General features: G+C 43.4%; 2 protein-coding genes across 3 annotated transcripts; one reads left to right on the forward strand and one right to left on the reverse strand.

Annotated features, from left to right (window-relative positions):
• Nucleotides 1-437: 437 nt before the first annotated feature.
• Nucleotides 438-12,259, reverse strand: ccdc66 (coiled-coil domain containing 66). Of its 2 annotated transcripts, none has more exons than XM_086088014.1 (21): nucleotides 11,289-12,259; nucleotides 11,064-11,122; nucleotides 10,949-10,971; nucleotides 10,382-10,642; nucleotides 10,072-10,312; nucleotides 9,595-9,706; nucleotides 7,556-7,650; nucleotides 7,415-7,476; nucleotides 7,064-7,165; nucleotides 6,207-6,341; nucleotides 4,578-4,822; nucleotides 4,359-4,443; nucleotides 4,105-4,278; nucleotides 2,810-2,882; nucleotides 2,649-2,699; nucleotides 2,385-2,583; nucleotides 1,377-1,533; nucleotides 1,266-1,300; nucleotides 1,055-1,176; nucleotides 799-908; nucleotides 438-713 (listed from the first exon to the last, which is right to left on the reverse strand). In XM_086088014.1, exons 1-21 carry the CDS (start codon nucleotides 11,297-11,299, stop codon nucleotides 639-641), a joined length of 2,427 nt encoding a protein of 808 aa, XP_085944140.1. In that variant the 5' UTR covers nucleotides 11,300-12,259; the 3' UTR covers nucleotides 438-638. The 2 variants fall into 2 exon arrangements, with proteins under 2 accessions (XP_085944140.1, XP_085944139.1); XM_086088013.1 differs by having other exon boundaries at nucleotides 799-911.
• On the forward strand, nucleotides 11,690-27,312 carry ip6k1 (inositol hexakisphosphate kinase 1). Its single transcript, XM_086088020.1, has 10 exons — nucleotides 11,690-12,200; nucleotides 16,666-16,740; nucleotides 17,754-17,929; nucleotides 18,010-18,158; nucleotides 18,885-19,011; nucleotides 20,804-21,041; nucleotides 22,055-22,239; nucleotides 23,576-23,751; nucleotides 23,844-24,077; nucleotides 25,033-27,312. Exons 4-10 carry the CDS (start codon nucleotides 18,039-18,041, stop codon nucleotides 25,429-25,431), a joined length of 1,479 nt encoding a protein of 492 aa, XP_085944146.1. The 5' UTR covers nucleotides 11,690-12,200; nucleotides 16,666-16,740; nucleotides 17,754-17,929; nucleotides 18,010-18,038; the 3' UTR covers nucleotides 25,432-27,312.
• Nucleotides 27,313-27,556: the final 244 nt, after the last annotated feature.

Below are 27,556 nucleotides of genomic sequence, written 5' to 3' on the forward strand. Positions count from 1 at the left end.
TCGTTTTCGTTTTGGTCATTGCGTGTGGGTTTAGCTTTGCACCCCAGTTTGACGACGCTTTGTTCCATAGCCTGTTTTCTTTTTAAGAAGCCAAACAAAATACAGGACTTCAAATGATTTAAAACTTCAGCTCTCACAAGCCAGTTTGACTTTGCAACATGACAGATGGTAGACGTCGCTCGCTGCCAAATTTGACGACTCGCTACAAAAAAAAACAGTGAAAATGGACACATTTCCATCAATTAAGTACAGTACAACAAAATGTATTTACAACTGCAATCATCTGAAAAGGACATTTTAAAACATGATTGGGGAAACCGCGTAGCCTCTTTCGCACATATCTCGGAAGAAGTCATTTATCGGCTGCGTTATCACAACGGTGAACATTGTCACGCGCGCTGGCTGATCGGCAAAAAACGGGAGACCAACAACCGTACTGGAAATCCATAAGCTCACTTTATTAAAAGGAACAAAAAAACAAAACGGTGAGCTTCTCGGCGCCACGTGAATCCAACGCGTCCGCCGCGTAAACATTGATGGCCAAAACGAAAAAAGTGCTGCATATGCCCAACAAACGCGAGGAGGCGCCACCCTGTGGTGCGGCGCCACACTGCGGATTGTTACAACACGTCAGCGTGTCACGGCGACAAGCCGCCGTCGTCGCCGTGACGTCGCATGTCATCGTCCACCTGCCGCCTCTTCTCAAGCAAAGCCTGCACACAAGAAGACACACACAGTCGGCTTGTAAAGTTGTCTTGACTCGCTTTGTGTAGTTGTGCGTGCGTGTGTGTGTGACACCTGTCGCAGGTGCGCCAGGCCCCTGAGGATCTCCTGCTGTCGCTGTTTGCCAGGCTGAACGAGGATGTCCGCAGGGGAGGAGGCGTTAGGAGGAGGCGCACAGCTCGGAGCTGCTGATGATAAAGAAGACTTGCCGGTAACGCACGACAAGTACACTAAGTGTGTGCGTGTGTGTGACGACAAGTACACTAAGTGTGTGCGTGTGTGTGTGTGTGTGTGTGTGTGTGTGTGTGTGTGTGTGTGTGTGTGTGTGTACCTGTGCGTGCGTGAGGAGCGGGCTCGTTTGTTGTCTCTGCCGAGTCCAGGTGGACGACGTCATCGGTACGGACGTACGGGATGAACTGGAGGGAGCTTTGTGTGACAGGGGGAGAGCGCCCCCTAGAGGCGGAGGACAAACTGGCTGTTCAAGCGCTCGCTGGATTCACTCAAAAGTTACGTTGGGTGTGTTGACGTCAGGCGTGCCTCACCTTTTACCACAAACACTCACACGGTTAGAATCCCCCTGCGGGCAGAAAGATGAAATGAATGACGTCGCCATCATGTCAGCGTTATCGCGTTATCACGTCAGTCGCGCTCACTTGGTGGCTCGGGGGCCGACTCGTGTCCGCGCGCGGCCCCTGTGGGTTTGCGGGGGGGCCGAGGACCTCCTCCTGCCTCTTGAGTCGGCTCTCTCGTCTGCTCCTTTGCTGCGCGGCTGGGTAGCGCTCCGACGCGGGAACGAAGCGCCGGCTTGGCCTGGATGAGACAAAAAAGTAGGGATGGACCGATTTTTAGCATTTTGACAAATATCGGCATCGGCCATTTTAAATAATCATTTGCCTGATCATAGATCCATTTGGGGAAGAAAGTGTTAACTTCAGGTAACTCATTATTTAAATTTCCAAAGATGCTGCTGGCGCTGCACCTTCTGTTTATGTTTGAAATTAAAACTAAGATAAGTAAAATTTGAATACAGTACTTGAGATATTTTTTAATTTTGCAAAACTTCATTTAGAAAAGAGTTATTTACTTACGTTTTTATTTAACTTTTGAAAACATGCTACTTCCCCTGAGAGATCCCTGAACTTTTTGTTAGATTTTTAAAACAAAGATGTCTATTGACTAAGATTTTTTTTAAACTCCCAATATTTAACAAACCCTAAAAGTTGTTCAGTAAACATATTCTTATTTTTATTTTATTTTATTATTTCAAATTTAGATGCCAATATTTTTCCTTTTAGAAAATGAATATTTGCTTCAAATATCATTTATCGGCCTCCTTAACTACTAATAATCGGTATTCAGTATCGGCCCTAAAAAAAACACGCTACAAAAAAGGAGGAGTTGAAGGGCACAGCTGAACGAATGACTGAACTTATTCAAGTACAGTGAAGGTATTTTATTTTTATGTTTGTTAAAACATATTTTTAGGTCTAACATATTTTAATTGAAGAACGAAACAGACACTAAAGAAAGTAAACAGGTATAATTTTTGGGAGGAAAATGGTTCCATTTCTCTAAAATGGCTGCCACTCAACAGGTTGCGATGAGAGAAAATGGCTGCCACTGAATGAGTTGTGTTCCACTCAGGTGTTGCTTTTTCGCACCTTTGCGTGTTCCACTCGGGCCTCTTCTTCTCCGTCCTCGTCTCCGTCCTGGCGAAGGCTTCGTAGGCCCCGCCTCCTTTGCCTCCTGCGCGCGCACACGCATTCTCTTTGCCTGCTTTGTTCTTGCTGTTGGAAGCCGTTGGAAGGCGCGCCGCCCCGACAGGAGGAGGAGGAGGAGGAGGAGGGGGAGGAGCTACTTCTACACGCAAACACACACGATTGGGTGAGCACACGCGCGCTTGACGCATTTTTGTCGTCTTGTACCTGTTTGCACAGCCGCGTCTCTCTTCGCCACTGTCCGAGCTGAACGCGACACTGCGCAACGCACACACATTTTTGTCGATAAGCAGAGTTTGATTGACAGCTGCGAATGGCTCACGCGTGTTTGTTTGTGCATGTCACAGTTGTCGCGTTCCTCGACTCACCACGCTCGTCTACTGATTCCTTCACTCCTCCAGCAGCAGCATCATCGGCGTCCTGTTGCTTTGGTTGCTCCACCTACACGCACACACACGCACACACACACACACACCATTTGTGCGGTTGTGTTGACCTTACAATGAAATTCATTTTAAACCCTAATCTAGTTGGAAACTCAAATTTTAAACCCTAACCCTATTTTAAAACTCTACGTTGAATGAAACACAAATTTGAAAACCTAACCATAGTTTGAAACACTACCTTAGAACCCGAGCCCTAAATTTAAACCCTATCTTGACACTCTGACCATAGTTTGAAACACTACCTTAGAACCCGAGCCCTAAATTTAAACCCTATCTTGACACTCTGACCATAGTTTGAAACACTACCTTAGAACCCGAGCCCTAAATTTAAACCCTATCTTGACACTCTGACCATAGTTTGAAACACTACCTTAGAACCCGAGCCCTAAATTTAAACCCTATCTTGACACTCTGACCATAGTTTGAAACACTACCTTAGAACCCGAGCCCTAAATTTAAACCCTATCTTGACACTCTGACCATAGTTTGAAACACTACCTTAGAACCCGAGCCCTAAATTTAAACCCTATCTTGACACTCTGACCATAGTTTGAAACACTACCTTAGAACCCGAGCCCTAAATTTAAACCCTATCTTGACACTCTGACCATAGTTTGAAACACTACCTTAGAACCCGAGCCCTAAATATAAACCCTATCTTGACACTCTGACCATAGTTTGAAACACTACCTTAGAACCCGAGCCCTAAATTTAAACCCTATCTTGACACTCTGACCCTAGTTTGAAAGCCTAACACTAGTTGGAAACTCCCATTTAAAATCCTAACCCTGGTTTTAAACCAACCTTGAAACCCCACCCCGAATTTAAAAAAGCCACCTTGACACCCAGACCCGAGTTTGAAACGCTACGTTGAATGAAACACAAATTTGAAATCCTAACCATAGTTTGAAATCCCAATTTGAAAATCGAACCAGTTTGAAACACTACCTTAAAACCCGAGCCCTAAATTTAAACCCTACCTTGACCCTAGTTTGAAACCCTAACCTGACTTTGAAACCCTAGTTTAAAATCCTAACCATAGTTTGAAACCCTACCTTAAAACCCGAGCCATATATATTTAAACTCTGACCCCTGGCCCAAATTTAAAACCCTAACCTCATTTCAAAAGCCTAATGCGCCGCGAGATCTCGCATGCACCTCCATTTGCGCGACTATTTTTACACCGCGATGTCGCATTCTTATTATTTTTTGCCGACCTTGCGTTCCTCGCGACGCTCGCGGCCGTCCTCCTGGCACCTCCCGCGCAGCAGCTCCCTCTCCAGCGTGACTCTCCTCTCCTCCTCCTCCTCTTCCTCCCCCTTCCTCCTCCTGGCCTCCTCCTCCTCCTGCCGCCGCTGCCGGCGCTCTTCCACCTGCGCTTGGATGTCTCTCTGGACGGAGGAAGAGCGAGCCTTGAAGAAGACGAGCGGGACCGGCAACGATCAAAACATGGAGGCTGAATGAAGCTCACCTGCTGCTCCAGCTGCTTGAGCCTCCTCCTCTGGCGCTCCTCCATCTGGACCGGGTCCAGCAGAGCGGTCATGCTCCGGAGATAGCTGCAAAAGAAGTTCACGTTTCACTGTTTGGTGTTTGATGATCCTGTCGGTTTTCAAGCAATTACGCAATTGCAAACTCCGAAAAATGGATCGAATAAATGCACGCGAGGAGGATAAAGTTCCCGACGCCGTACCTGCTCCTGGCGGGGCATCTGCTGCCGCTGCCGGTGCCGGTGCCGGCGCCGGCGTCCACGCTGGCTCGGCCCGCGCTCTCTGCTCCGCAGCTGCTGGAGGCGTCCCACGCCAGGGACAAGCTGGACGACGCCTCCCAGTCGCCAGAGGGCGCTAGAGAGGGCCCCGCAGGCGGGGCCGGCGTCACCGCAGGAGGTTTGCGCTGCAGCGAGTCAAAGTGTGCGGCCCACAGCTCGTGATCTTCCTTCTGCGCAGCCGGCGGGGCGGGCACGAAGAACGGTAAGGACCGGCGCGATTCAGATCACTTTTTCCATTTGTGTTAGCATTAAGCTCGCCGTACGGCGTTTCGTGTTGTTTTCAGGGATGTGATTTGACCAAAGTGAAATGATCTGAAAATTTTAGCCGGGGGGGGGTCTGGGGGCCGCGGGCACTCAGCTCGGTCCAGAGCTCATGGGTTTTCCGTGTTTTTAAGTACTTTCAATGCACTCGGATGACAAAGAAACAGACAAAACAACAGCATAAATTTTCAATGTATATCGAACTATCCCATATAAAATTGCAGTTTTAGTCGACTCAAAATCAGTCACATTCAAAAACATTGGACTGCCTTTGCTTTTAAAAACTATCACTGAGAATATCATCATATATATTTACCATGCAATAAATCAATTAATTTAATACATAATGCATAACAAAAACATAAAATACCTCATCATAAAAACACAATATTGACTAAGATCATCTTTGTAAGTGCAAACATCAAGACAGTCAACATATTGAAAGCTGAAAAGTGCAAACATGCAGCATTCATTTGCGTTTGTGTCAATGATTAACCATGTTAAATATTTATGGCCATTTTTATTACGTTATAATATTTTCGAAAATTTGATTTCGATTCATTTGAAACGTTTACCACCGACCTCAAAATTCACGACTCTGTCAGCAACTGGCGCAGGTTCACGTCTCTCGATTACCGCTTCCGATTGTGATGTCAATAAGGGACGGAGGCCGTAAAGTTTTGGAGTTTTCGTTCGGGCACCGAAACTTCCAGCGATGGAATCATTTGTTGTTCTTGACTGGAGTTCTTTCACGTGTTTTTTTGCTCTTTGCGTGACTTTCGAGAGCTTTGAAACCTCTCGCACCTTCGTCAACGGTGTCACGGCACCAAATGCAAAAAGCGCTTTCCCGGCACGATCGATCTTCCGAATAAAGTCACTGAACAAATTCGTCACAGTCTTCTTTCCGACATTTGTAGATATATCCTTCTCTAAGCGGTCCCATCGAAACTTGTTTTTTACGATCTTGTCAATTTCCTTAACTCGCGGAGCATCTTTGCGTTCGATCACGGACATCTTTCTTTTAAACAGCCGGCAAAAAACGTCTGAGAAATGAACAACGGCATACGCCTACGCCTTTATAACAAGCGCGTTTATTGGTCAACACGGAGACTTCAGCCAATCGCAAGATCCGTTTCATTTCAGTTACGGAAACACTAAAATGGAACGCAGGTCGAGAGACGAAATCGGATTTTTTTTACCGCTTAAAAAATTGTAACATTTTATTTTTGGAGATAAAAAAAAAAGCGGAATTCCGCCAATTAGCGGAAAAATCACATCCCTGTGTTTTCGCACCTGGCTGAGCAGCATCTTCTCTTGCTTCCGCCGCTGGCTCGTCTCCTCCTTCTGGCGGTCCAGATCTTGCAGCCACAGCCGCCTCTGCTGCTCTCGCCGCTCCCACGCCAAAGCCTCTTCCACGGGAGTCACCGCCTACAAAACACAAATTATTCAGGTTCTTATCTCAGAAGGCAAACTTGCGGGCGAGATAGTGATTGTATTTTATTATTCAGGGCTGTCAAAGTGAGTGTGTTCATTTTGACTTCATTTGAAGTTCTTTGAAACGCACAATTAATGGCCGCCCCCTTAGTTGGAAAGCCTGCACTGGGGGAGTTCCAGTCGCAGCGCAGCAGACACGCCCACGTCAAAATTGAGCAGGAATACATTTAATAATAAGGCATATATTTGTGGTCAAGTTGTATTTTGCAATTTTAAAAAATGTGCAGAGTTTCAAACGTTACTTCATGTTAAAGGTGAGATCGCTCTTAATATGAAAAGTAAAATGCACTGAGCTGTTAACCAACGTCTTACTAATGCAATGATGCCATCTAGTGGCAGAAAATTGACCAACAAAAATCAATATCACACTCGTTTTTTTACAGCGCAGTGCATCTTTTGAATTCAATGTTATAAATTATTATGATGAAATGACAGCCCTATTTCTATTAGTTTAACATTTTTCCACTTTTATGTTAACAAGAATATTAAAACTTAAAAAAAATACTGTATATTTTATTGTACAGAAATAAAATTTGTGATTAATCGCAAGTTACCTACTGAAGTCGTGCGATTAATAACAATGAAAACAAATGAATTGCCTAACAACCCCATTATTATTATTATTATTATTATTATTATTTTATTTTCCTTTTTACCCCGAGTCTGAGGCTGGATCTGATGGCCGCCGGCTGCTCTCTGTGGCAGGCCGCCGCCGCCGCCGGCGGAACGGAACACACACTCGCTGGTTTCTCGTCTGCCTACAGAAACACAATCAAGAACAGGAACGTTCGATAGGAGAAGACGATCCCGATGTCGGGTGAAGTCACGCGCTATTCAAACAAAAAGTATCGGGACACGCAGAGCTGGTGTACTTGGATATGTTTCGTGAAGATGCCAAGAACAATACTGAGCTCTAAAAAAAATAAAATAAAAAAATAAATAAAAATAAAATAATAATAATAATAAAAAAAAAATTTAAAAAAAAAAAGATGCCATATTCCGCTCACCTGTAGCCTGTGCGAGGTTGGGCAACGTTGCCGCTGTTGCTGCTTCAGGGCCACTTGCTCGTCTACGGCACACAAACGCAACAATAAACATGTTTGCATAGAATTGAACAACTCGATAGATAAATCAAGACGTCAGATTACGTAGTTGTTGCCTCCATTGGGCCTTCTTGGCTTCCACGGATGCTCGGGTGTCTGCGTCGCGCTGCTCCAGCCAGCCGAACAGACCTCCGGGGCACCTACAACATCGTTATTCATAAACGTTTTAATGGCCATTATTATTATTATTATTAGCGATATTAATAGCACCACATGAAAAGTATGTTTTGGACGTTTGCTTTTTTCTGCTTCAGTTATTAACTCATTCACTTCAAATGACGGCTATAAACGTCAAAAATTCATTTGAACTATTTCTATTCCCCACTTTTGTAAAACCTAGTATTTTTTATTGTACATTTAGAACAGATATGAAATTTGTAAGCAATCGCGAGTTAACTACTGAAGTCATGCGATTAATTACAATTAAAATTTTAATCGCCTGATGCCCCGAAATTTTCATATGTTTTTTCGTTTTTTAATTCATTCACTGCTGTTGACTGCTATAAATGTCAAAAATTAATTTGAACTATTTCTATTAGTTTAACATTTTTTTCCACTTTTGAAAAACCTAGTATTTTTTATTGTACATTTAGAACAGATATGAAATTTGTAAGCAATCGCGAGTTAACTACTGAAGTCATGCGATTAATTACAATTAAAATTTTAATCGCCTGATGCCCCGAAATTTTCATATGTTTTTTCGTTTTTTAATTCATTCACTGCTGTTGACTGCTATAAATGTCAAAAATTAATTTGAACTATTTCTATTAGTTTAACATTTTTTTCCACTTTTGAAAAACCTAGAATTTTTTATTGTACATTTAGAACAGATATGAAATTTGTAAGCAATTGCGAGTTAACTACTGAAGTCATGCAATTAATTACAATTCAAACTTTAATCGCCTGATGCCCCGAATTTTTCATGTTTTTTCGTTTTTTAATTCATTCACTGCTGTTGACTGCTACAAATGTCAAAAATTCATTTGAACTATTTCTATTAGTTTAACATTTTTTTCCACTTTTGTAAAACCTAGAATTTTTTTAGTGCACATTTAGAACAGATATGAAATTTGTAAGCAATTGCGAGTTAACTAATGAAGTCATGCGATTAATTACAATTCAAACTTTAATCGCCTGATGCCCCGAATTTTTCATATGTTCTTTCTTTTTTTTAATTCATTCACTGCTGTTGACTGCTACAAATGTCAAAAATTCATTTGAACTATTTCTATTAGTTTAACATTTTTTTCCACTTTTGTAAAACCTAGAATTTTTTTAGTGTACATTTAGAACAGATATGAAATTTTAAGCAATCGCGAGTGAACTACTGAAGTCATGCGAATAATTACAATTAAAATTTTAATCGCCTGATGGCCCGAATTTTTCATATGTTCTTTCTTTTTTTTAATTCATTCACTGCTGTTGACTGCTATAAACGTCAAAAATTAATTTTAACGATTTCTATTAGTTTAACATTTTTTTCCACTTTTGAAAAACCTAGATTTTTTTTTAGTGTACATTTAGAACAGATATGAAATTTGTAAGCAATCGCGAGTTAACTACTGAAGTCATGCGATTTAATTACAATTTTAAAAAAAATGATCGCCTCTTGCCACAAATTTTTAATATATATATATATTTTTTTTAATTCATTTATGGCAGTGAATGAATTCACGTGTGATGCTGCCAGTCAGGTACGACATGTAAAACGCCACTTTTATATGCACATGACAGTAAAGGGATGTTAAAATATGACTACAAATTCCATCTATATGATTAATAAAGCTTTTATGATGGCAGCAATTCAAAGTGTCGCGTCCTCCCACCATTAGCGGCCTTTGACGCAAATAGCAAAAACATGCAAATAACTCGACACCCGCCGCCTTACCAAAATGCCGATCGATGCCACAAGAGGGTGGCAAAGCACTATGTTTGCTTAAATGAAGCTCCTCAACTCACGTCAACATCGTTCCTTGATAGTATTTGTAGCCATCTCGCTACGGATTCACGTAACATTAATTCCGATGTTAAAATAGTGAGAGCGAAGACAAAAAGATAATAAAATAAAAAAAGAAAGACGTTACCGGTCGTCTTTAAGTGGTGATATTCCATTTGTCGTCGTTGTCGTTTCATCACGTCCTAGTCTGTCCTCCTCCGTCTCTCCTCTTACGTCTTCTTCCTCTTCTGCGTGATGTACTGAAAGGGAATTTCACAAGTAACAAAATGGCTCCTCAAAGTGTCATCAGCGTGTGTTTTTTTTTTGTCACATTGCCAACACTCACCATGCTTTTAATTTTTTCTTTTTCTTTTAAGAGCTCAGTATTGTTCATTCGGAAATGTCATCATCATTGCTCTTTTATTTTTATTTTTATTTTTTTTGTGTGTGTGTGTGGGTGAGTACGTGTATGTGCGTGCGTGCGTGCGTGTATTTGTTAGCTCACCAGAAAACCTATTAGAAAAAATCTCACACCGTTCACCTAAACCGAACACCAGGAGACCCGAGGAAGGACCAAAGAAAACCAAGGAAGGTGAAATCCAGCACCGACCAGACCAACACTCACCATGCTGACTGGACACGGCGTGTTCCTCTGCAATGTTTTGGTCGGGGCTTGAGGTCTGGACGTCGCGGAGAATGCGCCGCACCTGCTCGACGCTCAAACACGCCGCCGCGTCTCTCGGCTCGTCGTCCCCGAGGGAGTCCTTTGCTCTCGACTTTACGGCGGACGTCTCAGCCCACCTTTCAGACTGCGCAGATGTTCCGTTGGCTGAGGGACGGCTGCTTTTCCGGCGCTCTGGCTTCACCTCCAACACAAGCATGCGCATAAATGTCATTTTGTTGCGAGGCAGAATGTTCAAAAGCTGAAAACTCACCTTGGACGCAGTTTCAGCCGCGGCCGCCGCCGTATGGCGCCCCCGTGTTTTGGAGACCGTCTGACTGCCTCGCACTCTGTCCGCTGCCCCGCTTGACCCAAAGGAGGCTGCAATCGCTGCCGGATGTGCCTTGGCACGCCTGGGAGCCCCCGGGTGTTGCCCCGCCAGGCGCTGCCTCGCTGGACGTGGTGCACACGCATCCTCCGCACAGGTTGGCTGCTTGGAGTTCAGGACGTAGGTTGGGCGAGGCCTGAGGGAATTCTGCAGAAAAAAAAAAGATTGCGCATCAACCGTTTCCTGTTGCTTTTCAAATACGACCTCGCTGTCTAAAAGGGATAAGTTTTACTTTAGGGAAGTTTTAGTGTTCCATCGTTGGATACTGTGTATAAAAATCTGTACATCACAGCATAGCAAAGGTCATAACATCACGCCCCCTAGTGCCTGTGAGGTGTGTAAACATTTGTGTTGACCTATTTACTTTTCTCGTTCTCTTTTTTTCTAACTCTTGTTGTATCGCTTTAATTGCACTAGTTTAGTCATTTTTATCGTCAGAATGGGTGTTCATACCTTGACAAGATTCCTCTCGGCTCCTGTAGTGGACAAAGATTAAAATGTGAATGTTATTCCACAAGAAAAAGAGCACAGATGGGGGGGGGGGAAGGATGGACGCATGCTTGCTTACCGTGGTTGAGCACAATCAACTTGGGTTTTCCATTTTGAAGTTCAAAGAGCAATCCGTCTCTGTTCACAAAAAAATACGCCAATATCAACAAATGACTCCCCCCCCCCCCTCCTAAAATGTCATCTTTATTTTTGTTATGCAGTAATACTAAAGTCCATGTGCGCGTACTACTGCGACATGCATTTAACATGCTAGCCGAGCTAGCTAATCTCAAAATAGACTTACCCGAGATACATGGCAAGTTGGCAACATACGATTTATTACCACGAAAGTTATTTGACAACAAAAAAGAATATCAGCGGTATTTTCCGTTTGAATACACAAATAACATAGTCCCAAAAAAAGGTGTTTGTTTTTGCCTTCTAGTTGATCTTGTCCGTGTTTCCTGGTTTGCTAAACGATTTACGCTGGTTGCTGACAACGACCAGAAGCGTGCTTGCTGATTGGCTGATTTGCCTTTAGCTGTTCAAATCAACAGCCAATTACGCAACTTTGCGTCGAGAGGCATAGCCGTTAATGCGATGTTGCATTTGGAAATCACTCGGAATTCTTACATCCGATGCGTTTTGATGGCGTAACCGCATCTCATCGCAAAAAATAATGTATAAAATGACGCTGCTCCAGTAGCCATATCAGATTTGTAAGTTGTGTAAATTAAATGGATAATACTTACGTAAAAAATGGGCGAACAAAAAAACCATCTTAAGTAGACCCGCTTTTTATAACAAGGTCCGCGAAGGTATCCATCGATATGTAAAACAGCCCGGAAGAAGAACTGCAAATGCGAAATGATTCCGAACCAATGTAAAAATAAACTTTAAATGTGTATATTCAAACGCCTAACTGATCTAATCCAGTGTATTAGGAAAATAATGCTATATTAATAAATGAATAGAAGCCGTCGAGAAAACATTTCGACATGTGGCGTCCTACATGAGCTGTAGGGGGCGCTAAATCCCCACATCAATGCATAACAAGTGTAAAAAGCCAAACGGTCTTTCTGCGTTTAGCTTCGCTGTCATGACGTTAGCCTGATGCTGGATGTTTTTCATCCCTCCCGCATCGTTCTCGGAGCTTGAGCGAGCCAACATCCTGACACTTCTTCCCCAGTCCGACGAGCAACTTGGCGGTTGTCGGGTAAGTTGCATCTTGTTGTCGCTCATGCCAGCTCAACCGGATGATGTGAACGTTACCGTAACGGTTTGACGTTAACGGTTCGCCTCCTCCGGTTGAGCAGTTAGCCACCTAGCCTGGCATTAGCACGCCGCGGGCTCCGTTAAAACCAGGACACCCAAACCGAAATAACCTCACCCGCCGGCTGCCCCGTCGGATACGCAGAGTTGAACCACCACCGCGTTGATTATAAGGAGTGAACGCCAGCCACCTTTTTAATTAATTTGGCAGTAAAAAAATTTTTAAAACCGGAGCACATCCGATATGGCTAGCTGGCTAATTAGCCAGCGAGCTAGCGTGTTGCCAGGCTAAGGTCAACAAGCTTGGCTGGTCTTGACAGCGAAGTTTAATTTAACGTTCTAACCCGAGGAAAGTGTCGTCTGGTGGACGGGAACGACTGGGGTTTGTTTCCAAAGACAAGTTTGGGAAGCAAAATGGGGACTTTTATGGGGAGGATGTTGAGAAGTTTGCCGGAGACAGCACGGCGGAACACAAGTGCATCTGCAGGGAACACTCGTTATTCGCGGTGGTTGGGGACCAAGAAGCAACCCAAATAGAAAATCTGGTCCAGAAAAGTCCACAAATTAGAGTACACTACATTATTTTTTTTAACATGTCTCCGAAAATTCACAGTGGAATTCCAAATGAGCAAAATACCATGGCATTCCAAACTTGCCCTAATAAATAATTTTAAAAGTGTAAATGGAATTTTTTTTGTGAGAAGAGCAGCGCGGTCAGTTTTATTCTAGGTTATTATTTTTATTTGTTATGGAGGACTTGCTGTTTGAAGCGCTTATCACAGGTTTTTTTGGAAATTCCACAAAAGTGGGCCACTTAAGAATAAATATATATATATATATTTATTTATTTATTTTTATATATTTATTTATTTATTTTTAAATATATATGAAATACACTGATTTCAAACAAAAACAAATTCCACCCAAAACATTTTGGGGGGGGGGGGGTGAACACAATGGCATTTCAAGTGGGAAATTTCAAAGAGAAAAATTGTATCTGCTATAGTGCCGTAATAGATTGTAATTCTCAAGTCAGTTTAAATACAAACCTTGGAGGAGCGCGTACCTAATGAAGTGTCCGGCGCACGTACAGTTGGTGCGACTCGGCGAACCTCGGCAAATAAAACAAGATCGCAGTGGAAGTGCTGCTTGGGCTGCTCGTCTGTTTTCACAGCTGTGAGCGGGCCCCAGCGGGGGTACGAGCCGTTGCCGCGCTAAATATCTCGCCCGCATCCTGCCGGGAGTGCACGCCGTCGTCCTCACTGGACCTCATTTCAGCCAGCATCAAAGGATTAAGTGCAATTTCTTTTCAGACTTTCTGCCAAAGCAGCTTTTTGTGAACAAGGGACTTCAATTTGGACTAAAATTAAATTGCATTCATTGAACGTTTTTAGAATTGATTACTGTATTAATTATTCCATTGATTCATAGAATAAGCAGATGAAAAAATATATTTGCATTAAATAATGTTGAAATATTGTTTCCCCTGATTACTGTTAAATGATTATTGTTGGTATTGTGTAATTTTTAAACAAAAACAAATGTTCAATAATTAAGCATGATCACATGCGAGATGGTCTTATTTTTATTACTCACAAAGATAATCGGTCACAACGGCCGTAAACGATTAATCGATGATCAAAATAGTTGTTGATTAATTTGACAATCGATTAGCCGTCTACACTTCTTCGGGATGTGTCGACAACCTTCCAAGAAACGGTGAGTCATCACAATTTGGAGGAGCAGTTGATTTCTTTTTTTTCTTTTTTTTGTCCCCTCCGTGACGTGACGCCTTCAAGACGTTTTTTTCCCGGATGCGTTGCGTGCCAGCCAGGCTCGCTCCAGACGTGGACTGTGTAACGTCGCTGCCTTCATTCAGGTCACTGAAAAGGAAAAGGCGTCCTTCACGTTAATGTTCCTGCTGGCTGCTTTCAAACAAGACAGGACGTTATCCAGAGGCTGCAGTGAGGAATAAGAGCTAATGATGGCCAGGAAGGCGAACCCCCCCGCAGCCCCTCCTCCCCCCATTCCCTCACCTTGTGCCAATCCTCTCTCATTTAATGGTTTAACATGATTAGAATGTGAACCTCTACTCTTATTTTCCGGATGACCGTCTTGAAGGTGCCACTTGTTATGAAAGCTTTTCTCTCCATGTGGAAGCAGTTGAGCTGTGAGAATAAAGCCGACAGAACGAGAATTATGTTATTGTTTGGGAGAACAAAATGCCAAGTTATTGTCTTGTCAAAATGACAACATTATCCTAATAATATTGCAACGTAATTCTCGGGAATGGAGGCATTTTTTTCCCATCATATTACAGCTTTTAATCTTGTAGTGTGACTACTTCATTCTCTTAAATGTCAAATTCAGCCGAATAATTATCTTTTGTTGTCAATTCCAATTTTATCCTTGTGATATTACAATTAGATTTTCATAAAATTATAAAAAAAAAAATGGCCTAATAAACCTTTTTTTGGTGATGATAATTGCAACGTGATTTACATTAATTTTCTCATGAAAAGTACAGTATCCTAGTGATACAAATTATTTTTATTTTCCAACTTTATTTGTAGTAAATTACACCTCTTATAGTCATATTACAACTTTTGTAGGCATCCTAAACAGTCAATCAGTTGCCGCCAAAGTGGAGTGACCCCACCCCCCCAAAAGCTCGCTGAATGCTGATTTTGGTTGCCATGGTAACTCAGTTTTGTTCTGAGATGACAGACGGCTGTTTTGACTGTCTGCAACAATGTTGCTGATTGCCGTGCATGTGCATGTGCGTGCGCAGCTGTTGTGGTTTGTCAGGGGACGTTTGCAGCAGATGTGTACATATTATTTTTATTTATTTTTATTATTTTTTTACAATTCGTCCCCCAGAGTCGGTGTGATTTCGGAATGGTGTTTAGTCTTTGTGGCCCGCGGGAGGCTTCATCAGGATAAGCCCGGGCCGTTCGTTTTCATTGGACAGTTATGATATTCATGTCAATTAAAATACTATGATTAAATTTGTAATAATAACTATAAAATGTGTTTATTATTCATCATTATTTCTGAAACATAATTAACAAAAAAAATCAACATTTTTACATTTGCTCATTAAGCTATACAGTCACACTTTGAAAATAAATTATTTTTTTAAAAGGTTTAAATTTTCTACATTTTTATAACATAAAAAAGTAAATTATTTAAAATCAAGATTATAATAAATAATTACTGTAATTAGTAAGCAAAAATGCAAAATGTATTAGAAATTTAACATAGTACATATTAGTTAAAATGTGTTATTATTAATTTTTGACTTCATAAAAGTAATTTTTATTTATTTATTAAGCGATTAAAAAGGATTAAAAAATAATGATTGTTGTAAATATTTTATGAATGTTTTTCCCGGAATATTTCTCACGACAAATGTAATCTTTGTGGCCCGCGGGAGGCTTCATCAGGATAAGCCCGGGCCGTTCGTTTTATTTTATTTTTAAATCTCCCGAATATTTAGCCTGATAATGCGCCGTAGCCAGCAGCAATAACATGAGGCTGCGTCAAGACTTCATCATCATCAGGATGTGATGAGGATGACGACGACGACGACGAGCGTCGCATTGCCGTGCCGTGCTCAAAATGTTTTGTTGTTTTGAAAAACATGGCAAAATTCATAAATATAATAAGTGGCATTTTTTTGTGCCCCCACAGATGGATATCATATAAGAGTTTAAACAACAAAGTAAATGTAAAGCCAATTAAAAAAAAAAAAATGCTAATACCAGCTACTGATAAGGCAAAAAAAATCCAACATTGATTCAGTCCTCCTCAGCAGTAGGTGGCGCTATACTACGACACTTTGACACATTGGCGAGTCATCATCTGAGTCTTTCAATTTTTTTTGTCATTATGTTAAACTTTGTTTTAAACTTAAAAGTTCTACAGATATCGGCGAAAACGGCGCGGCCGCATGAATACTCGTGCTGGTATTAGTCTGGAAAAAAATGTGGTTTTGAATATCCCTGCTTTTCATGCATTTACATTTTATTATAAACTTAGACAATTTCAAAAAGTGAAACACTGTTAATACAATAATACTATTGAAAAATGATTTATTGAATTGTGAAACAATAGTATTTATCTAATTTATGTATATTTGTTTTAGTATTGTATATCATGTGTGTCATTTGATTACATCATTGATCCCAAAAGATTTATAAATGTTCCTGGTGCTTTTCAGCGCGCAGCAGCAAAGTAGAAGGCCATCAAATAAATAGAAATGTCTCATTAAATAATTTAAAAAGGTAAAGAGATGAATAACTGTTGGTCAAATATAATTAGATGACGTGTAAATCAGCTCACGAATGCAGATGCTGATCATTTGTCAGTCTGGCTAAATAAACGCGTTTGTTTCATTTCCCAACCAGATCCATCGATGTGTCCCGACTGATGCGACGGGAAAAGAGCGCTCTTCGGCTGACGTGTCTCCGAGCGGCTCTGATGTAAGTCCAGCTGCACTCCTCAGACCGCAGCCATCTTCCCGGACGTAGCCCCCCCCCCCCCCCCTCAAAGCAATCGCGCGGATTGATCCGTCCCGTTTTGTGTCATTCAGATGACTCGCAATAGAAGCTAACAAGTCGATTGCGCAACACGAAGGCAACGACGACAATGGATAATCGGCTCGGTCTCGGCTTACTCAAATCCCAAATAGACACACATTATCAGGCACACGCCTAAGCTGATTGGTCGCCTGCTCGGTCCATTCGCATCACCTGGACACGCGCGTAAAGGCTGAAAATAGTTTTGGGTTCACTTGGCCTCCCTTCTTGAGAAAAGACACAACCCGGGGGAGAAGAAAAAGCGTCGTGACAGCAGCAGTTGAGACGTTTTTGTTTTTAGCAGCCGCCTGATTGGCTGTCGGCATCAAGCAGTGGAGCACAAACGGGCTTTTGGGCTCACATATCAGCGGCGTGATCACAAGAAAAACCCGGCAGCCCAAAAGCTTTGAAGCTTTTAATGTGAAAGTCTTGCTTTTTATGAGACGTCTTCATACGGAAAACGGGAGCACAATTTATGGCCTCTACTTTTATTCCATAATCTTAAAATTGCCTCTCTTTTTTTTTTTTTTTTGCAGTTCAAGCCAGGGTTAGGGTTTAAAAGGGGGGGGGGTTATTATTGGCCTGGTTCTGTATTGTTTGTAAATCGGCATACATTTTGTACAACAAGTCAACAGCTCCAACTTTAGAGTTTCAAGTTATAACCCTAAAAGTGTCATTTTCCTTTCATTAGTGACCATAAAATCGAAGTTATTTGAATGACGAGTCGTCTTTTTTTCCATCTTCATCAGCACATTTGGCTGCAACCACTTGTTTGCGTCATGTTTGGCCAAACTGCGTTGTCATTGACACACAATGCACTTTTTCCCCTTTTTGTTTTCTACTCTCCTCCCCACGTTTTTTGAACCCGCCAAACAAAAAAACCATTTCCAACTTGGCGTCATTTCCTGTCTGGGCAGGGAGCGCTGACCCCCGCGCAGTCCTGAGCGGGGGCACCTGTGCTGAGCGGGCGGCCTCGCAAGCTGCTCTTTCGGTCTGGCGCCGCCTCCCCCTGGGGCCGGCGTGCGCTCCCAGCAGCCTGTGGTGCCCTGCGCCCCGCCCTCGCCGTCGCTGCCCGCCAGAGTCCATGTGCCGGGTAAGGACCTGGTACCAAGCGTGTGTTAGCTAAAAATGTTTGCTTTCTGATCCACTTCGAACCCGCACGACCGTCCACAGGTGGAGGTGCGGTTTGTCCGCCAGGAGTCATGTGCCTCCCGCACGCCAACAGCATGGACAGCAAGCTGCAGGGGGCGGGGCCAGGGGGCGGCGCACCACTTCCATCCCGAGGAGGAGGAGGCGTTCCACTGGAGCCTTTTATGCACCAGGTGAGCGGGAAGCAAGGCGGCCAAAATTGCTTGGTTGGGTTCAAGGGTGCTCGTGCTCCATTTGTTGGGATTTCAAATGTAAAAAAAATACAAACTTTTATTGAACATCTTTTAGGGTTCGTTCAAAAAAAATCTTAGTCAATAGACATCTTTGTTTTAAAAATCTAACAGAAAGCTCAGGGATCTCTCAGGGGAAGTAGCATGTTTTCAAAAGTTAGATAACTTTAATAAATAACTGCCTATGGTTTTCTACAGTACTGTATTCAAATTTTACTTATCTTAGTTTTAATTTCAAACAAAAACTGAAGGTGCAGGGCCAAATTTAAACAATGAGTTCCCTGATGTAAAATTATTTTTTTTTTTTAATGGATCTGTTATCAGTCATATGATTATTCAAAATGGCCGATGCCGCTATTCGACAAAATGCCGAATATCGGTCTATCCCTACAATACGACAATACTCAACGCGCATATGTTCTTGATCCTCTGCGAAAAACGACTCAAACTGCAACTTACTGAGTCATTTACTGGTGTAACTCGTCGTCGTCGTTTGTACGGCGTGTATTTAATTGCTCTCTCTTGACCAAGACGAGCACAACCCAGGAAGTCTGCCAGAGAAAAACTGAAATGTTTTTTGTGATGTATGCACGCGTTTTTTGTGTTTTTTGTTTTGTAATGTATGTGCACGTGTGGGTTTTTTTGTGTGTGTGTGTGTGTTTTTTTTAGGTGGGAGGTCACACCAGCATGATGCGCTACGACGACCACACGGTGTGCAAGCCTCTGATCAGCAGGGAGCAGCGCTTCTATGAATCTCTGCCTCCGGAGATGAAGGAGTTCACCCCCGAGTACAAAGGTGCGCACCCGCTGACCCGGCCGCTTTTTGGGACATCGTCGCCCGACACACACGAACTGATCCTGCACGCTGCCAATCGTGTTTCATGTCAAACGCGCTCACGCCACAAAGATGCTTTTTATAGAAGAAAGCAACCAATTGGCTTTTCTTTGAAGTGACATTTGATGTCTGGTTTGTAAAGTAAAAGTCAAGCTGACGCAAGAACAGGAAGCTGTTTATAGAGCCATACTGCCCTCTAGTGGAGTTTTGGTTATTGCGTATCGAGACACATTTAATTATTGTGGGAATGCTGAAAACAAATGAATGGCTTTTCCGTTCATTTCAATAGGATTGTTATACTTTAATATTTCATGTTGGTACTGTTTACTAGCAAGTGTTATTTTACACTAGCAGCGAGAAAGGGGCTACAAGGGGCCACTAACCTTGCCCGCACAGCTGTGCGGGTCCCATGGGTGCCATGACAACAGCGGTCCCTCAAGTGTCTATATTTAGCCCCGGCCGTCTTCGCGCCGAAGACGTCTGACGTGATCGCAACGGACGGGCGGCCGCTTCAACCACATCATCGCGCGTTTGTGTGCAGATGCTGAAGAAGTCCAGCGTACCTTAGCAGACACCAGGAAATAAAAATAGCAATTTAATGAAATGACACACATTGCGTCTAATGGTCTGTAATCCGCTTCCCAATTCGCCTCATTTGGGGGCGGCCTCTGGCTGTAAAAGCTCTTGACGTCATGTTATTCGACTGGCGTTGCAATAATTGTGCGTCATTTTGGAAGATAGTTTTTTTTTTTTTTTTTTTAAGGTTTCAAGCAGTTTACTGCCACTCTGTTGAAATTTACTGCCACCACATAGCTTTGCTTAGTAAAGTCTATTTAGCTTTTTTTGCAAAACACAATTAATGGACTAACAAATAGCATCAGTGTGGCAGCATAAGTAATGCAAAGTTGAACATAATATTGAAGCAACTCTTGGAGACAAACTAACAACAGTATTTATCCTCTGCAAAGAGCAACTTATACTGCAGCTTACTGAGGCATGACCATCTCTATGTACTGTATATCCATATGTCTGTGTGATACTGCCCCCAAGTGGCCAACGTGCCCGCGCCACAACTAGCTAGCTGCACAATGTGCATTGAAGTGAAGCAAGGGAAAAAATGGAACCTACCAAAAGAAAGATTAGAGTCTCTTCTTTCATCAGAAAAACCTATATTTGTATCTGTTTCCGTTTTGCACCAATTAGCATTAGAATATAGCTAAGTTTCATCATTATTCACAAATCTATTGAGAAATGTGAGTAATGAGCTGTTTTTGCAACATGGCCCCTTGTTGATCTCTTTTGCTCTGCTGCCACCTGCTGGCCGTGTGTGTGTTAACTACCATTTATTCAACCGTTCTTTGCATTTGAGAGGCTGCATCAAAGCCTTCTGTATGCTCGAGCATAAAAAAAAAAAACATATTTAAAAAACTTATAAATACGTCTTTGGGACACTTCAAACATTTCAAATAGAACATATTTATACGTTTTTTGGGAGCAAATGAGTTAATTAATTCCAAATGACCTTACTTTATCGTCCGACATTGCTTTGGGACTACAAACGTACGCGTGTGACGTCATATCCGGCCAGAAGGTGCGACGTGGTTTTTTTTTTCTTTTTTTTTCTAGCATTTCCATTCAGTTTTATGTTCACATTTCTTGTCAATTTGAATACAAATGTGTGGCTGCTGGAAACCCAACGAGTGAGGACTCATCCGACCGAATCCATCTGTTAAGAAACGTTTTGTCCCGCCAGGCGTGGTGCTGGTGTGCTTCGAGGGCGACTCCGACGGCTACATCAACCTGGTGGCCTACCCGTACGGCGAGAGTCACAACGCCGAGGCGGGAGCCGGCGAGCACGAGGAGCGCGAGCCGGCCGAGCGCGAGCAGCCGCGGCGGAAGCACTCCCGCCGCAGCCTCCACCGCTCCGCCTCCTCCTCCGAGCACCGGGAGGAGCGCCGCGACGCGCAGGACGCGCAGGACGCGGCGGATAAGTACGCTTTGCCGGGACTCATTTAGTTGGTCTTTTTATTTTCAATATGGCGTCATATTGGGACAACCGTTGTCCTCAACAGGTTTGGGGAGTAATGCCATTACAAAATCGAATTACAATATTTATGTGACTTATTGTTCCTGAGAGAAAATATTACATAACGGTTGCGTTTGGAAATTTGGATGAATGCAATTCTAGTCGAATTGCTTTTGCCTTCTGGACACATGTCACATGACAGCCAATCACAAATTGTGATTGGCTGTCATGTGTCATGTGACATTATATACAGCAGTCAGCTGCAAATGTTCACGGCCATTCAGACGCGCAAGACTTTTCTGAGTTGGAAATACAGAAAGCATCTAAGACGATAAGACAATTGCATTACGTATAGAGCTGTCAAAATTAATCGGCAAGTAATCGATTATCGAATTTAATCCGACAACTATCTTAATAATCGAGTATTCGTTTGGAGCCATTTTTTTCATTTACAATTGTCCAGATCGTCTTGATTTCAACATATCAACCTGTTCACTGATTTCTGTAGTCCTTCATGAAAGAAGACTGATTATCTTCTGTGTTTAATCAAAAAATATCAAAATAATAATATTACTTGGGAAAACCGGTAACATAGTGCAACATCAATCTCCCTTTTTTTTTTTGTCACTATTCAAATGCAAAGTATGAAATAAACACCAATCACTGGTTAATAAACAGTAATCGGGGGGAAAATGCTTTTGTAATGCACTTTAATGCAAAATAAAATGAATCCATTGATTGAGTAATCGATTCTAAAAATATTCGAAAGTGACAGCACTAATTACATGTACAATATACTTCTGTTCTAACAAAAAAAAAAACGACTCAAAGTAATCAAATGTTATTGTTACATTACTTTAACAAAGTAATTGAAATAGACTGCTATTACATTTTCATCAAGGTAACTGTAACTTAATTATTTTTCCAAAAGTAATCCCCGCCTTGGCACTTCATCCTGGTTTCTCTTCACTTTGGCAGCAACCCGGCCGAGCTGAAGAGTCCCCGGTCGGAGTCCAAGATCCAGGTGGACCTGCCCTTCCAGATGCTGGACTGGAACAGCGGGCTGAGCTCGGAGAAGATCAGCCACAACCCCTGGAGCCTCCGCTGCCACAAGCAGCAGCTCAGCCGCATGCGCTCCGAGTCCAAGGACCGCAAGCTCTTCAGTATCCTCCTCACAGAAATCTTGCTGTTCATTTGATTTTTTTCGTCGTTTCGGCCATTTTCACGGTCTTCCTAAAAATGTTGCTCCATTGCTACCCTGAACATGTTGGCTCATTTTAGTCCGTTTTGTCATTTCCCTGGTGGTTATTAGAAGTATTTAAAAAAAAAAATTCACCTAGCAACATGAAATTTGGTAGGCCCATCTATCTTGATTAGACCCACAAAAAAGTCTCAAGACACCATGCCCCAAAAGACAGAAGTGTCCATTTTAGACTCATTCTCATTTTTAGTCCGTTTTGTCATTTCCCTGGTGGTTATTAGAAGTATTTAAAAAAAAATTCACCTAGCAACATGAAATTTGGTAGGCCCATCTATCTTGATTAGACCCACAAAAAAGTCTCAAGACACCATGCCCCAAAAGACAGAAGTGTCCATTTTAGACTCATTCTCATTTTTAGTCCGTTTTGTCATTTCCCTGGTGGTTATTAGAAGTATTTAAAAAAAAAAATTCACCTAGCAACATGAAATTTGGTAGGCCCATCTATCTTGATTAGACCCACAAAAAAGTCTCAAGACACCATGCCCCAAAAGACAGAAGTGTCCATTTTAGACTCATTCTTCACTTTCATGAAGCCCTTCTAAGACAAACGGGACCTAGAAAGTTCTGAAAATCCGGTTTCTGGGGCCAATCCCACTTGGCACTGATATTTGGTATGCGTGCCTGTCATGAGGAAACCCACAAAAAAAGTCTCAACTTTGAAAGGTCTGCCATTTTTTTATTTAGAGCAGCCATTTTAGGGTCCTTTTGGCTAAGGCCCCTTTTGAAATTGCTTTCTTTGTTCTTTTTTTTTTTTTTTGTGTCTGTCATGAATCATGAGAGACCCACCCAAAAAAGGCCATGCCTCAAACGACACACGGCCATTTTGGTTTGCCACGACCGTTTCAGGACCAGTTTGGCCATTTCCACGCCATCTTTGAGAACGGAGCTTCTCTGAATGTTTTTGTGGAATTGCTACTGAATTTGAGAGTCTCATGCAAAACAGATGGGCGTGGCCATGTTCACATATTGCAACAATACTGAGCAGGCACAGGACGTAAATGTACGTGAGACTGGGATGAAGCGAAAGAGCTTGTTTAGGTCATACGGTTGCGTTTTGATCTCCAGCTTCAAAGAGGCCAGTCTGCAGGTGACACGCGCACGCACACGCACACGCACACACACAAGACAAACCCGCTACATGCACTAATGACACGTGATGGAGTGCACCGAGAGGAAGTGACAGGTTGCAGCTGCGACCGCCTCCGTTGTCGCTCCTTAACGGCCGGCGTCCCACCCAGAGTTCCTGTTGCTGGAAAACGTGGTCCACCACTTCTCGTACCCGTGCATCCTGGACCTGAAGATGGGCACCCGGCAGCACGGCGACGACGCCTCGGAGGAGAAGGCGGCCCGGCAGATGAAGAAGTGCGAGCAGAGCACCTCGGCCACGCTGGGGGTGCGACTGTGCGGCATGCAGGTAAGCGCTCGACTCGAACCCGAACCGAAGCTTTCTCCCGTCTCGCCCTTCGCTCCCAAGCGCGACGTGTCAACGCGGCCGTTTGTCGGCAGGTGTACCAGCTGAACACGGGCCACTACCTCTGCAGGAACAAGTACTACGGCCGCGGCCTGTCGGCCGAGGGCTTCGGCCAGGCCCTGCAGCAGTACATGCACAATGGGCGGGGCCTGAGGCGGGACCTCTTTGAGCCCATCCTCCGCAATCTGCACAGCCTCAAGGCGGTGCTGGAGCGCCAGGCGTCCTACCGCTTCTACTCGTCCTCGCTGCTCATCATCTACGAGGGGAAGGTGAGGCGCCGCGCGCGACGAGGTGGGGTTCGAGGGGGAAAGCGTGCCGGGCCGTGACGTTTAATCCATCCGTTTTCCGAACCACTAGTTGAACTTTTGCTTTTAATGACATTTATATCCACCAACTGGACGAGCCCTCACTGTGACCTTTCATATGAGGGGTCACTCTCTGTACTTTGTTGTGAATTGATTTTTTTGGAGCTGGTTACGAGACACCCAAAAAACGTCTTTCTGGTCATTACGTGATCCCATGAAACGTTATATATATATTATATTATATTATTATTATTATTATTATTATTATATATTTGAAAAGCCCTAAATAATGCCTTTAATTAGTAGGGATTAATGATAACAAGCAATATCATGATATCGCGATATTAAAACTGCCACTATATCGTTGTCGTCATGTCACGATATTAAAAGAATATTGATTTCCATTTGTGCAGTTCTAGCACGCCCTGGTGGCTACTTTTTTTTAGCGCAATTGAATTTTCCAAACGGATGTTTTGGCCCTTCTATTTTTAAAATCCACGCTTTTGGTCAGATGAAGGGGAACGTAATATGCTTGTGAAGCGAGTCAATATGTGGAAGAAATCGTGCATTAGCAAGCAAGTGCCTCGATATGAAGCGTTCTTAGAATCGTTTATGTGCATTGCTGCTACGTACAAAAGCACAATATTGTTTTTTGTTTTTTAGTATGAGATTTTTTTTTTCCTTTTACGATATTGTGACCTTTTTTTATTATCGCCAACCTCCCCTCAATATTGTGATAGTTATCGTATCGTGATGATATCGTGTCGTGATCTTTGGATATCGTTACATCGCTACTAATTAGACACGTGACTGGTTTGCAGCAAATGTCACGCGTGTGACTCATCGTTCAGTTGGCCGCGCAGGACGGGATTTTTAGATTTAGATTTTTGTGGCGCTAATGTTTGTCGTTTACTCGCAGAAGCCCGAAGCTCCCGCAGGTTTCAACTCCGGGCAGCTCGTCGCCAGGCAGAATACCCCCGACGAGCCCCACTGCGGTAATCCGGGACCCCTGGCGCCACCGCCGCCGCCGCCTCCAGCCGGCGACACCCCCTGCGCCGAGGACCCTCCGTCCCGTCCGGACTCTTCGTCCTGCCCTGGACCTACGACCTTGACCCCCCTCCCCCCACCCCCTTCGGCCCCCTCGCCCCGGGAGCAGCCCCCCCTGGTGGACGTTCGCATGATCGACTTCGCCCACTCCACCTTCAAGGGTTTCCGTGGCGACACGGCGGTCCACGACGGGCCCGACCGAGGGTACGTGCTGGGCCTGGAGAGCCTGATCCAAATCCTGGAGGGTCTGCGGGCCGATAGCAATCAGTGAACACTCCGGTGTAAATATGGAAGTTGACGTATTGGCCCACGCGTTCCCTCCCTTTTCGGCGGCGCCACAGCAACACTTGGACTGAAGCAAAACAACCGGATGGCGGGACAGTGGATGCTATTCTGTATTACAAAAAAAAAAAAAAAAAAAACGGTTGGGAATGTTCCGCCCTTTTTAGAGAAAACATCAGAGGCACTTGTGCAAAAGGGAAAGTCGTGATGCGAAGTTTCACACGGGATTCACTCACGGGCCAGATCCCGTTTATCTTCCGGATCTCCCGTTACGGCTCCGATGTGACAATTTTTCGGCGCGTCACCACGAAAGAAGCCGGACATTTCTGCACATTTTTGCTTAAAGCGGTACCAGCCCGGCAAATGTCCGCAGATGCGCGTAAACGGGAAGGAAGTGAAACTAAAGTTTAACAGCCGATGAATAGTTCCCGGCACTCGTCCATGTGTGAGAGGCCCCGTTGAAATCTCCTGTTGGCGTTCGGCCATTTCTGTGTGAAAAAATACAACTTGGCAATTTCCCGTCTTTCACGGTCGTTCGTACCAGAAGTTGAAACGGCAGCTATGTGAGAGCAAACGATGCGTGTGTGAACTTTTACACCCGACACTCGCGTTCCTGCTGGGGATGATGTCATCGAACCATTGGCGTACGGGTTTTAGAATTTTGAATGGCGGCCATTTTGCGGGAGCTTTCACATGGACCCGATTGGATGGTGGCAGTACAGCCACAGAATAGGGCGACCAAGGCAACCCACAAATGTTTCGTGGTGATAGCTCAACTTAGCTGTGTTTCGTGTGAAAGCCACAGGCAGATACGATGTTGAATCTTTTGTTGTCGCCGCCTCGAAACATCGCAGGCAGCGTCTTTAAAAGCAATAGCCTTTTTTTTTTTCCTGTCTTGCTTTTTCCTCAGCTTTACATCGCCCCCTAGAGACGACAATGCACAGGTGCACTCAAGAAGTCGACGTTTTGCGCTCATTTCAAGGATGTCCCAAGTTTGTGTCATTGACAAACATCATGCGCATGATTCCCTTTTTCGGGTCGCCGTTTCCATCCCGCGTATTCGCACTCGTGTCGTGTTTTCCCGACTGGCGGATGTCATTTTTATTCCCAGTGCAGCAGTTCACGTTTCCTGTGTCCTCATTTGACAGCCCAAAAGATGTCATTTGTCACTTCCCGGTCCCGTGACGTCACCGCGCACTCGTCGGCAGGACCAATCGGATGTGAGCATTTGAGGCCATACAAGTGCTTGATGGCAGAAAAAGAGAGAGAGTGCGAGAGAGGGGAAATGTTTTATTTGTGGGGGTTGATTGAGGTAATAATTTATTTTTTTATTGTACCTTTTACCTGCCTGGGTGAATGTCTTTTACGTGTCTCTCCCAAAGTGTAAAAAAAAAAAAAAAAAAAAGATTTGCTCACAGAGTGACCGTTCAGAGGAATATTTAGCAGTATTATTTTATTAGTACTCGTCTGACACTCCAGTCAGCCAAACACCGATTGTGTGTGTTTGTTGTCTGGCATCTCCTTTTTCCCCCCCGCATGCAGGGGTGGGCAACCCGTGGCCCGCGGGCCGCAGCATTTGATGCACTCGTCAAAACAGTATGTACGTTTTATTTTTGTTTTGGCCCTGGGAGGACTTTTTTGCAAGGAGCAAAGTTGCCCACCCCTGCTTTTGATGCGTCGCATGCACACAGATCGACATTCTAGAACCCCACTAGCTGCCCTCTCCTTACGCACACACACACACACACACACACACACACACGTATATTGTCATGAGTCAGGACTATTCCTTGCATTTATTTTCTACAGCCGTCACAATCCCAAACTGTTTGGTAGAACAGTGACAGTGAGATTAAAACTTTCCAGATGGTTTTGGCCTCCTGCTCTATTTTTTTTTATGGTAAAAAAAAAATCATGTCAAGATATCGATTGTGCATCACATATGACATTAAATAGATGATGTCATTCTTTATATTGTTGACATCAAACTAGCAGCTATGGAAAGCGCTCATAATGGCATTTCATTTATTTTGTTTTAACTTTATATATAACTTTACACTTTGTTATGCATTGATATTGCACCTGGCTACTAATGGAATTTGACATATTTTTGG

The sequence above is a fragment of the Leptonotus elevatus genome, chromosome 10 (genome assembly GCF_054856555.1).
Source record: "Leptonotus elevatus isolate MCC_2025b chromosome 10, RoL_Lele_1.0, whole genome shotgun sequence".
NCBI classification, from domain to species: Eukaryota; Metazoa; Chordata; class Actinopteri; order Syngnathiformes; family Syngnathidae; genus Leptonotus; species Leptonotus elevatus.